The sequence below is a fragment of the Aulonocara stuartgranti genome (genome assembly GCF_965226115.1).
Source record: "Aulonocara stuartgranti genome assembly, chromosome: 11".
Lineage (NCBI taxonomy): Eukaryota > Metazoa > Chordata > Actinopteri > Cichliformes > Cichlidae > Aulonocara > Aulonocara stuartgranti.
The window spans coordinates 22,837,087-22,850,248 of record NC_138947.1 but is presented as its reverse complement, the minus strand read 5'-3'; the positions used below and the strand labels follow the sequence as shown (position 1 = coordinate 22,850,248).

Here is a 13,162-nt window from a genome sequence, read left to right as displayed (position 1 = left end):
AGAAGCGACCAAAAAGCGCCCCTGGCTGTTCGCTTGCACATTCGGGCCTCGAAAAGACTAGAGATTAAAAAAAAAAACGAACGTGTTACAGATTCTGTGCTATTTATCATATACTTATACAAATATAGTCAGAAATGTGTCATTGTACAAAAACAGTAAATATACTTAGGTTTCCTTATTTCTTCATTTTCTTCTTTTAAAATATTTGTCAAAGAAAAAAACGTGTTTCACAACATATCCCTAGTAAGCCATCATGTTGTTTACAGGTATGGATATTATATAAAGAGACACTGAACATAATAATATGTAAGAATAGAAGAAGCTCTAAGTGAGAGTTAAGTCAATCATAAAGAGCTCATAGCAATTAAAGGTGGTTGTTTTTACTATTTAGGACTCATTAACGCACTCATAGTCAAAGTAGATCAAAAGTGCAGACTAATTAATAATTTCAGGAATTTAAGGAATATTTGACAAAAATGTTTCTGGTGTTTTGAATTTGTCTGCAATATATTTCGTTTATTAGCAACAGCTAAATTGCCAGGAAGAGCGAATCTTTGAATTATTACATGATGTAATCAAACACTGACAACAAACACCACGCACTACATACAAAGATAATGGCATAACATTTATTAAACAATGCAAAAAATTTACAGACTATCATTTACAGCTTGTTTTTTTGTTTTTTTTTTACATAAAAAAGTGTCAGCTCAGGCCTGCCCCAGTAGTAAACAATGTATAGAGGCCGCCCCATATACCCACACCCACACACGCACACAAGCAAACAAATATGCACACACGTCATGTGAACAAGAAAATATTTGCCATTTGCTTTAAAATGCTTTCAGGTAAAGATTGTAAATCAAAGGGTTGCTAGATCCTATTAACATTTTCCCTTCTCCTAACTTCAGTTTTACACCCTCTGCCTATTTCATTGTCCATTTAGTTTTTCATGCATTTTAATGTATGTATATCAATTCAGGTTGAAGATGCTTTTACAATAAAAGAGACTGTCATAAGGACTCTACTTTTTGCATAAAAAGTGCATGCTCTGTTATCATCATCATCAAAAACAGATTTTTAAATGATTTTTTCAAAGTGATTGTTTACATGCATCATTCAGGTAAAATACAACTGAAATAAACTCCACACCAATACATATGAAAATAATAAAACTTTAAACTAGACTGGATAATTTAATAATGCACAGCAACATTTGCGCTAGGATGAGACTAATACCTCAGGCTAAGATTACCCTTGGATTAAACCTGATTTGTTGGAGTGTAAAATTTTAGTCTCTCCAAATTGTTAAAAACATGTTTTTAAGGGTTTTTAAGCCCAAAAAGAAAGAAAAAATAAGAGAAACACAAATTTAACTGTTTATAATTTTATATCCTGATAGTGTTAAACATTCATTAAAGTCAGGTCAGACTTAAGGTGCTGAAAACCAGTCACCAGGGACAACAGAATCAAAGTTTCACCGCACATCTGTATAAGTTTCAGGACTTGTTCGGTTGAACATTTGAATGTCGCTCATGCACCTCATAGCTAAATTCCCTGCAGAATTATATTGTAAAAACAATCCTCTATAACACTTTTTAAAATGATTTCCTGTCCTTTATCCATCCTGCAGCTGTTTGTTTACAGCAAATAAGCAAAAATTAAAAAAAAACATATTAAAAGAAAAGAAAGGGAAACAAAGAAGAAAAACTTTTTAAGATTCAACATGGGCACTGACGCCTCTGTTTTTAGTATTTGTGACAATGACTGAAGCCTTGTACTGCTGAATTCCTGAGAAATGTCTCTGTGTGTGTGCCTGCGTGTGTGTGTGCATGGTGCATGTGTTCATACGATGCAGCATTTGTTCTTGTGTTTGCGGGAGTCTTTGAAACGGAGCCTATGCTTAGATCGATATTTCTCCAGGTAGGTTAGCTGTTTGCTGTTGATGGCTCCACGACGCTTCCTGAAACACAAACACAATGCTGTGAACTTTTAAAAGCTTTTAGAGGTTCATTAAATACAGAGAGCTCACAGACACCTTTTATCTTCCACTGCACGCTGTACTTTCAAGTATAATAGTCTTTTTCTGTCACCTTTTTGTGTTGCATTTCTCATTGTGTTCCTCTCTAGGTTATGATAGAAAAAGTGTACTTAATCCTACCAGTTCTTGTTTTCTATAGCTACTTTCAATCAGCATAGGCTCCCGTGTTAAAATGCCCAACTTATAGCAATAAAAGCATTTTTACAGCACGGAACAGAAAATGTTTTGCCTTCTGTGGTCAATTTCAGCCCTCAAAACAGTTAACCCTCCCATGATGCAGTAAAACAAATCACAGAGCAAAATCATTTCCGCATATTAGTTCTCAAACCAGGAGTTAAAAGATGATAAAGTCCACCATCAAAGCAGACTTTCTAAGTTTGGTATGTAGTAATTTACTGTAGCAGAATGGGGGGGGGGGGTCTTTGTCAAAAACAAAAGCTGTAAAACTTCTGAAAATAGAGTAAAAAGATTCCAGAATTGACGCCCTTCTTCACATTTTTTTAAATCCGTGCAGTGGGCCTGATGCACTACTTGCGATTCTGGTCCCATCTTCATGTTTGACACCCCTGATATAGAGTATATAAGACCACTCTGGTTTCTGAAATAGTTTCATTAAGTGAAAAAAAGGAAAGAAAAACTATCCTCAATATGACACAGGATATACTTACTGTCTGATGAGTTGAATAGCATCCTCATATTTCATCCCACTTTCTATCAGAGCCAAAGCAACAAGCACAGGAGCCCTGTGTGCACGTATAAATACAACACAATCCATGTTTTAGGCTATACATGTCCAATCAATTCTGCTTATCTGTTTCTTGGCAAATCTTTAAGTCATAGTTTTTAGTATAAGCACTCCAAATCAAACATATGAGTTATTGTCCAGTGATGCTAACTTATATGTGTGCACACACACCTGTCTTCCTCTGTATTTTTAAATTAAATTTTTACTTTAAATGTCTCCTACCTCCCTAATCCAGCCACACAGTGAACAGCCACACAGCTTCCTGGATCCTCCTGAAATGTCTTCTTTAGCAGATTCAACCAATCATCGACCAGCTTACTGGGTGGCGGGGCTCCATCATCAAATGGCCAGTCCTAAAAGAGAGTCCAAACAGGTGCTGTCTGGTGTACTGTATTTGATCATAGAATGAGTAAATATTCATATTAAAGGTGTGTGTTTCTGAACTTACCACCACTGTAATGCCATCTTTCTCAAGCCGTGTTTTGTCATAAGTGACATCACAAACTCGGACCACTGTTGTGGCACCATATCGCTTCAAGTCCTGGAAGTGGTAAAGTGAGGAAAAAACTTTTTTTGAAGTCACAATACACAAGCTGACATCACAGAGGGAAACAAGCATGCAGGTAATATCCTAATTTTATTACGCTTGTCATTATAATATTGTCTACCCTTGCAGGACACACATACTCACATATATTTCTCACCTCTATGAAGGAGCTGAGTGTGCCATCTGTTGGGTTGTGTGTAATAAGAAATCTCATGTTCTTGTGGCACAGTTCGACTGGAGCTGGGCGATTCATGTTGACCAGTGTGAAGAATTGTTGCGTGTGTAACCCCTGTAAAAACCAGAAGTCATCTTTTTCACATTTTGTTTTTGTAGAATATGGATAAAAAATGCCAAGAAATGACTGGTTATGTAATGTTATGTGTTATGTGCTTTTTCTTGCTAGTAAAAGCAAGAAAAAACACCAGTAATAGTATGATAAGATGTAAATATTAATGGCTGAACTGTAATAAAGACTTTCAAAATACTAAAGCTCAACTTTAGGTTTCACTGGGGTTTCCCACAAGGTAATCCAGAAAGAATAGGACCCTATGCAGCTTTAGTCCATGTTGTAGGTCTGTCATAATGTGATCAGTAGAATGTATTATTAATGCAGACCTGGGCCCTTTGGTTTCCCCGATCCACCCCATGTGGTCAATGGGAAATTAGAATTAAGATATAAATAGGTATACGTCATTCATTTTCTCCCATTTAAAAAAAATTATTTTATTGGAAATCACATTACAGTTTTGTTGCTTCTATTTGAAAGGTGATTGCTACATTTTTTGTTTGTTTCTTTATTTACATTTGTACATATGTGTGTGTATGTGAATGAAACTTCACAGAGCAAACATTTATGAGATGTGTGTTTGGGGCGGAAAAAGAAAAAAGTATTTATTTACTAAAATCAGAGATAAAGTTGTGTTCTTAGTTTGTGGTTAGCAGATTGCTGGGTTGAAGGATAACAATTTAAATTGTCATTATGAGCCTAAACATGCAGAAAAACACAGGAAATTGACTGATGCAGAACGAAGACAGACACTAGATGCTTTGCTAGTAAAGGTGCAAAAGCAACCAAGCTTTACACATCCAGGGATGGAGCAGTCAAGACCAGCTTTGTGATTTCTCGCAGAGGGACTACGATAGAGAATGATTTATTCACACAGGTAACTGTATGTCTGGATAGGCCGGGGCTTAAATGACACAAATTGGCAGTGTAAACTCAGCGCTGAAAATTAACCACATTGTTGATGTAGCTAAAATAGCTAACTTCATTGGGGCAAGAGGACTGAATCAAAGACAGTTTGTTGTACTTCTGCAGGAGCATGAAGCTGAATATGGTGACATAGGCTACCACACAGCTGCTGGGTAGCTCAGCCTGGGTAAAGTGCTGAAGAGTACTGCATGGGACCTGAGAGAAAAATTAAGAGCTTTGTGAGAAGAAAGGCAAAGATATTCCAGAGCTCTCGGATGCATTTGCGGTTAATGGGTCTCTCCTTTGCATTTCCACCCCAGATGCTGAACCTCATTTTAATGCACTTGGTCAAGCTCAAAACTGGACTTCCCTCATGAACAGGAAAGAAAACTGAAAAACTGGAGATGAAGTAATTAAATTACAAGTAAAATACCACTTTGTACTAAGCTAAAGGTCTTCAAAACTTTGCAAAACATGCACATTTTCTTCACAGCTGTTTGAAAATGTTGATTAAATAGTGATTGTAACATCTCCTCTCATCACTGGTAGTTTATAAAAAATAGTTATTAACACTGAGCAGAACTGCAATAGCAAAATCAATAGATATACTTCCATTTTTAGATTGCGTTGGATTGTAAATGTAATAAAATACTTATTACAATTACAATTACAATACTTAATACTTAAAAATATTAAGGGAGGTCCCAACACCATAAGGCATTTTATGACATTTGATTTCACACATTTGACAAGCTGCAAAGAATTTCTAGCAGCACTCAACATCAACCATCACATCTTAAGCTTAACTATGTTTCTAATGTCTGTCATTTGGAAACTAGTGCCATCAGCAGACTATAAACTCTTGTTAATTGACCAATCAGCATGCATTATCAGAATTCCAGCTTTATACCGGCAGCATTCGCTTTCTGGTAAGTATAATGAAAGGAAATGAGTAAAATAACCCAATAAGAGAATTTTAATCCGTGAATACTAATACTAGAAGCTGGTGTAGAGTCATTTAAGCAGTTTAGCTCCATTCATTCCAACTGACAGAGCCTTAGCTCGCAAGTATTCTCTGCTGCCTCTGACTGATGGTTAATAGGATTAACAGGAAGTGAAATGGCTTCCTGAGTTTTTAGCTGTACCATAATGTATGCTTACCTAACACTTCCTGAAAACAGTGAAAAATAGTTAATGCATGTAACTGTTCACAGCAGGGTTTGGAGACTTTTTCTTTCTTTTTCTCAGAAGCTAGTGAGTGAGTTCTGGAAAGTGACATTTCTTTCTCATTTTTTTTTTCAAATTTCTTCTTCATTTTCTTCCAGGAGTATCAGGTAAGTGTCAGCAACAAAATACGGCAACTTAGACTAAGACACCAAAACATTGTTGATGTGTAAAGTAGCACTTTGAGCAAGAGAAGGAAATATGTGACTTTGATCTTAGGTGAAATTCAATAACACTGAAAACAGAGAAGTCATTTTTTCCATGTAAGACCTAGAAGTTAAAAGCATCATTGTTAGTAAAACCTACTCTCCAAGAAAGGCAAATCATTTAATCTCATACTGACTGCCTTAAAGAAATTTCTACTGAATCATACAACCAATGAAATGTCATGAAATATTAAAGTGTTGATGCATTACTAGATTTAGGTCATTGACTCCTCACCTTTAGCTCCAGCTGTTGTGTTTAGCAGCTATGTCTTCAGTTTATATTTGATCTCCAGGTGAGCCAGAACTCCTATTTTCAGATATTTTCCCAGGTCTGACGTCCTATAGTCTTGATTGTTATCCCATCAGTTAACAGTCTGCTATAGTCCAGAAGGTTACAGTGTGTCGACTTTCTCTGTGTTTTTATTTCTTTGACCACACTCAGTTTTAGTCACGCTCTCTTTCCGTCTTTCTCCTGTTAGCTTTCAGTGTCAAGGCTCCGCTTGTTACCCCATGAGCTGACAGGTTCAGAGGTCAAAGGCCAGTGGTCTTGTAGGGTTCATAACCCTAGGACTACATGGTGCAGCATTATCCCAGATGGGGTTTAAATGTGTTGGGCGTGGCAGTAGTCACCACTTCGCCTCACAAACTCCATCAACCAGCAATTCTGAAATACAAAATATATTAAAAGTCAGCTTCCACTGAAATGACACTGATCGTGGTCCTTTTAGTAATTTAGCACATATTCAGTTTTTTGCAGTTCCATATAACCCAGTTATATTATGCTGCCATATATACACTAATCAAACTATTTTATTACATGTGCATCACAGTTACACCCAATTACACTGGATCTAAAAGACACATATAAGCATTCACACATATTATAAATATTCTTACTCATACAGTATGATAATACAGACCTTCTATTAGACAGAGGGGATAAAACACCTTTTGATTAGTTAGTGGATGACACATTAAGAACAGACACACCAATTAAATACACAGGGTGTGTATTTATTAAGATATAAGAAACACTAAAGATAATCGTGGGGCATTAGAATGAAAATGAATGAAAAATGTGGGAGTAGTTACTAGTTACTACTAGTCCCTGTAAAAACTTAATTCGTTAATGTTAAATTAACAACAAGATCAAGGTTGCCATATACTAAGATCACAACTCAATTACATGTTCAACGACACTAATACTTTCAAGAAACATATAATTCAACTTTATTTAAGAAGACATACCAACATAGACATTCAATATAACCCATATGATATTGTTTGATGATGATAATGACATTTGTACAATATCAACAAAATTAAGTTAGCTTTGAAGAAAAAAATGAGCAGAAATTCTCATATAAAGTGATGCTCTGATTAATCTAGCCTAGGTGTTTTTTGTTGTGGCTCGGCACAAAAAAAGACAAGATAAAAATATTTTGTGAAACTGTGGAGAATCTGAAGTAACTTGCTTTGATTTATTCTGAACCTTAACCCCACATGCATATCAGTTTAATATATTTTCAGGAAAAAAGGCTCTGTTCAGCAGTTCAGCACATACAGAGTTATGAAAGCATTTAGGATGAACACTGCTTGTTAGTTATAATGCGGTTTCTCTAAAGTACAGATATAAGTTGTGTTAGGCTCTTCTTAATGTATGATTCAAAACAAAGCACTGAATCATCTTAATAATATTTCTCATAAAAATGCAGCATACTTTTAGCTTTCCAAATAATTCTACCTACCACTCAAACAAGGCAATCAAATAAACAACAAAGGAAGGTCCAGAGGTAATCTCTGGTCACCTTTTGGCCTCTGCACTGACAACACACGCAGACACACACACACACACATAATCACTCACAGACTTACACACTCACTCTTCCAGAAGAGGGTAGTCAGTTCCAAGTTGTTGACAATCTATATTTAGGATTTTATCCTGTGTCACCGCTAATCGGGATAGAGGTCGCTTATTTTCCACTGAGCTGGTTAAAAGTGAACATTCATTTCACTTGAAGCCTTGTGCGACCCGAGGGCACCAAAGTTGCAACGGAGACACAGGATAAAAGCTAATTTGCAAAGCAGCATAGCTGGCACTGTCACAGACACTCTGTGAGTACACAGAAACCTGTTTTAAGGCATCTAAACCTAACTAAAAGGTCAACTGTTCACAATTTTAGCAAACATCTGAAGTAGAATGATTTCATATGAGGGTAACATACAGAAACAGACAGAAGTAATTCCAGTTAAACCTTAAAGCCAATTGGCACTTTTACCTTAGAGTGTAGTTTGGTTTGTAAAAATAGGCATGTCTCCAGACTGGCTGCCTAGCTGTTTCACTGTCACATGGTGGATCAGGACACAGAGAGGCTAAAATGGATCTCAGTATTATTTTAGAGCCACCTTATGGCTACTTCTTCACAAGGTCTGAAATGTAAAGCTGAATGAAACGGATAGTAGTGGTCTTTAAACAGATTAGATTACACATTCGTTTACTGACTTCCAGTTAGCTGATAAGAGCATCAGATTCAATCACTCAAATCACTCAGAAAAAGAAGTTGTGCTAAATAACTACGTTTTTACTTATTTTCTGGAAGCTTAACTTCCCTCTTACCTCAGAGGACAGCTTGTCTGCTGAACAGGGGAAATCCACAGGGCTCTGACTGGCAGTTACACCAAAGTCCTGCAGAAGCAGCAGCAGCAGTTCTACAACAGTTTGAGTGCTGACATACAGCCAGCTGACTGCCTGTTATAGTAAACCCCTGTAGACTCTAAATACCTGCAGCTGTATTTTTAGCTCCATCTGTACTAGTGTGTGATTCTATGACACATCAGATTTTTGTAGGAACAACAGTACCCTTCTGCTTTACTCTCTCTCACCGTCTGTGGCAGCAATATAGCACGGATAAAAATGTTTATGGAGATTTTCTATAATTCTCTGCATCACGTATCCAGAATGCAGGGTGTTGCACTTCTGGCTTTGTGACAGCATTGGGAAACACTATATAATTATCCTATTTATATAGCAACAAAACAAATGCAGAGTGCTTTAGTTCTTACCGCTTAGCTTTTCAGCGTCATCTCCAAACACTGGCTAAACACCAGTTCTTCTGCCTTCTTGTTACAGTAAAACAACACCTCTTTCAGTCTTTGGTCCTGGTAGTCAAGCAGGAAGGAGCAGCAGCAGAAGGTTAAATGTTTCCTTGATAACCTTTAGCTCTGCCCCACTATAACACTAAACTATCCACCTCGTGTCCCTTCTGGCCTCCTCAACTGCGACGTACTGAATGTGCCAGCTCGTAGATCCACCTTGGTATAAAGGTGCAGTGTGTGTTGGGCTTAGGATCTGCTATGAGCTGGTCTAATCAGGCTGAGCAGTCATCTGACCCTGACAGCCCTGTCACCAGCAGAACGCACTACAGTTAATGCTCTTAGAGCCACAGGAGAAGAGCCTCACTCCCCCTCCTCCAGCTCTTCCACTTCTTCATCCACTCTACTCCTTTCTCTCCCACTCGCCTGGAAGGCACTGGGTGAGAGTTCAGCTCCTAACTTTTCAATGTGGCTGAAGATTACTTGTTTCAACCAGGGAAGTCCATGGTCACAGTTTTTTCACATCATGCTCCTAAAAAAAAATAAAACGAGTGGTCTCATGAATATTTGCTGCAGTGTCACATCTGTCAGGACTTTTTCTTGTTCTCCCTCCCTTCATCGACCCCCCGCCTTCCCCTCCCTGAACCATCTAAAAATAGACGGTCTTTTAAGCTACCAGACAGATTGCCCAAGTCAACCTGTGGATCCCATTTGTAGGAATTAACTTTCTCTTTGGGGTTACAATAGTCCAAGAATTGTTTTCTTGCAGCCAGCCTACAGTGTGAAGTCAGCACATCACTGTGTTTGCCCAGAAAAAATACACACAAAAAGAGAAAAAATTGATAATTGTGTTTACAAGGTATAGAATGTGAGTCCAAAGAGTCACAAGGCAGTCACAGGTCCATACTTTTTAAAAGTACAGGGTGGGCCATTTATATGGATACACTGTAATAAAATGGGAATGGTTGGTGATATTAAAGTCCTGTTTGTGGCACATTAGTATATGTGAGGGGGCAAACTCCTCAAGATGGGGGGTGACCATGGTGGCCATTTAGAAGTTGGCCATCTTGGATACAACTTTTGTTTTTTCAATAGGAAGAGGGCCATGTGACACATCAAACTTATTGGTAATGTCACAAGAAAAACAGTGGTGTGCTTGGTTTCAACGTAACTTTATTCTTTCATGAGTTATTTACAGGTTTCTCTTTGTTCACAGCCATTGACATGTCGAAGAGGTTAACACGTGACGAGCGGATCGAAATTGTGTTGATATCTGGTGAACGCAGTAGCCGGGTCATTGCAGCAGATTTCAATGCAAGACACCCTATGAGACCACCCATCTCCCATGCTACAGTTAGCAAACTGCTTGCTAAGTTTCGTGAAACTGGTTCAGAGTTGGATTTGCTAAAATGTGGACGCAAGAAAACTGTCACTAATGAAGAAACATCAGTGGCTGTCCTAGCTTCATTCAGCAAGAGCCCACAGCCTCACCGCATGTCACTGGAGAGTAGCGATGGACTGATCCGATATTACGTATCGGTATCGGTCCGATACTGACGTAAATTACTGGATCGGATATCGGAGAGAAATAAAAAATGTAATCCGATCCATTAAATATCAAAAAAAGCACCTCACAAAACTTGCGACATGGCATAACTCGGCTCATAACCGTAGCACGTTGCAGCAGTATGCCTCAGGTGATAGAGCGGCTGTGTGTATTTGTAGCCTCGCTACCATTTCATCTCCCAGGAAGTGATCCCAGAGAGAAGTAAAGCAAGTGTGTAAGTTTATCTCTGAATGTTTGTAAAGCATTCCCACCTTAAGCTTAATAACCGACATATGAAGCGACTGCCTCTTCTCTCCCCCTCCCTCTCCTGCTGCTACTTCAATTGTGAAACTGATTAACGATCAGCTGATCGGCTTTTCTGTCCCCAGTCCGTCTCTCTTCTTTGTTTTTGGTCCACTTTGCACCAGAAAGAGGAAACCAGCGGCTGAACAACAGCAGCACGTTTAAGCTTGATAAGCTGTTGTTAGAATTTATTTAATATTACTTTCTAGACCAGGATCCTTTTCTATGCAGCTGATGGCTGGTAACTGTGCAGGGGCGGATCTAGCAAAGTTTAGCCAGGGGGGTCGATAGGGCATGAATAGGGAAAAGGGGGCACAAAGACATACTTTTCTTTCTTATTCTCATTTAAAATGTCTCGCTTTTAATAAATACAACCGAATCTTACAACCAAAGTGGCATTTTATTTAACACTGCATCAAATTAAAGTTGATTACGTCAATTAAGCATCATGAGGTGGAGGGTGGGGGGGTGGTTCCTTATTTTTTTAGAACCCTATTAGTTAGGTTGCTTACTCTTTAAAATACCAGAATAGGGATGATGGAGTAGGTTTAAGTGTATTAGATTGATCAGTATTGCTGAACTATTTAATATTTTGGGTGCAGTGTATTTTTTGCATACAGGTATAACAGAATAGCTTTAGTGGGTTTTTTGGGGTTTTTTTTAACTTGAGTATGAAAAAGCAGCAAGATATTTAAAAAACAGTTTTATTGATTAAAAAACACACTATCGGATTCATATCGGTATTGGCCGATATCCAAATTTATGGTATCGGTATCGGACATAAAAATGTGGTATCGTGCCATCTCTACTGGAGAGTGGCATTAGTTGAACATCCCTTCGGTGGATATTAGCTACTCACAAATGGCACCCTTACAAACTCCAGCTACTGCAGCATCTCAACGAGAATGACCCAGATCGGCGCACAGAATTTGCAGAATGGGCAAAACAAAAATTGGAACAGGACCCTCAGGTCACGCAGAAGATTTTGTTCAGTGATGAGGCAAACTTTTATGTGAATGGTGAAGTTAACAAACAAAACCACCGCTATTGGTCTGACACTAACCCATATTGGATGGATCCCTCCAAGACTGTTGGAACAACAAAAGAGATGGTTTGGTGTGGTATATGGGGTACAACGATAGTGGGTCCATTCTTCATCAATGGAAAGCTCAAGGCCACTGGTTATTTGAAATTGCTACATGATGATGTGTTTCCCTCTTTATGCACTGAAGCTGAGTTTTTCCAGCAAGATGGTGCACCACCACATTATGGGTGCCAGGTCCGAGCATTCCTAGATGAACAGTTTCCTGGAAAGTGGATTGGTCGTCGTGGGCCAGTTGAATGGCCCCCAAGGTCTCCCGATCTGACCCCCTTAGACTTTTTTGGGAGAAGAGGGTTGCATTGACAATCCAACACAATGGGCAGCACATTGAACACATTTTATAAGTGGTCAGAAACTTGTAAATAACTCATGAAAGAATAAAGTTAGGTTGAAACCAAGCACACCATTGTTTTTCTTGTGACATTACCAATAAGTTTGATGTGTCACATGGCGCTCTTCCTATTGAAAAAACAAAAGTTGTATCCAAGATGGCCAACTTGGTCACCACCCATCTTGAGGAGTTTGCCCCCTTACATATACTAATGTGCCACAAACAGGACTTTAATATCACCAACCATTCCCATGTTATTACGGTGTATCCATATAAATGGCCCACCCTGTAGTACAAGCCAGGGCCTCACCTTACTATCAATCATATTGAGTGGTGGTTAACATGACTGTTCACCCACACAGAAAGCTTAAAAAAAAACACCATTTATTTGCTAAAATTAGCCCAAGCACACCTTACACTGTTTCCAGTTCGTCAAATTAAAAATCTCAGTGTTCCTGGTGGTTAAAGTGGGCATGAGTTTTTGGGTTGTGAATGTTTTCTCAGAGCTGGAGCTGTTTTTCATGCATCAAGGTGATAAGTAGTCATCTGTTATTTAATATGGTTTGCTGTTATCTCACTTTTGATTTGATCCCGATTATAGCATAAACACATCCACATGTTTATTACAAGGTCCCAAGCAGTTCTGGAGAATACTTTTTTACCTGGTTGTTGTTCAGTCAGGGCTTGTGTTGCAAACATCTATTTGTACATTCCAAAGACCCTACAATAATAGAGAGACAACCCCAACAATCAACTGACCACTTGGCAACAGTGGAAAGGAAAAACTCCCTTTTAACACGAACTCTGGCAAAACCAAACCAATTTATTTTGC

At 38.4% G+C, this 13,162-nt stretch overlaps 1 protein-coding gene across 2 annotated transcripts; it reads right to left on the bottom strand.

Moving 5' to 3' along the window:
* Positions 1-615: 615 nt before the first annotated feature.
* Positions 616-9,323, bottom strand: LOC309716639 (protein tyrosine phosphatase type IVA 3). Of its 2 annotated transcripts, none has more exons than XM_082550567.1 (7): positions 9,019-9,323; positions 6,191-6,619; positions 3,491-3,622; positions 3,235-3,327; positions 3,009-3,139; positions 2,710-2,784; positions 616-1,963 (listed from the first exon to the last, which is right to left on the bottom strand). In XM_082550567.1, the coding sequence occupies exons 3-7, from the start codon at positions 3,584-3,586 to the stop codon at positions 1,846-1,848; spliced, it is 513 nt and encodes a 170-aa protein (XP_082406693.1). In that variant the 5' UTR covers positions 3,587-3,622; positions 6,191-6,619; positions 9,019-9,323; the 3' UTR covers positions 616-1,845. The 2 variants fall into 2 exon arrangements, with proteins under 2 accessions (XP_082406693.1, XP_082406694.1); XM_082550568.1 differs by lacking the exon at positions 9,019-9,323 and adding an exon at positions 8,573-8,671.
* Positions 9,324-13,162: the final 3,839 nt, after the last annotated feature.

What these genes read in the sequence shown, in the direction of transcription:
- LOC309716639 (XM_082550567.1), bottom strand. Translation starts at nt 3,586, where the DNA reads ATGAATCGCCCAGCTCCAGTCGAACTGTGCCACAAGAACATGAGATTT. An exon ending in CACTCAGCTCCTTCATAGAG is followed by an intron (nt 3,328 to 3,490) that starts GTGAGAAATATA and finishes TACCACTTCCAG; the next exon opens with GACTTGAAGCGATATGGTGC. An exon ending in GCTATTCAACTCATCAGACA is followed by an intron (nt 1,964 to 2,709) that starts GTAAGTATATCC and finishes TTTGTGTTTCAG; the next exon opens with GAAGCGTCGTGGAGCCATCA.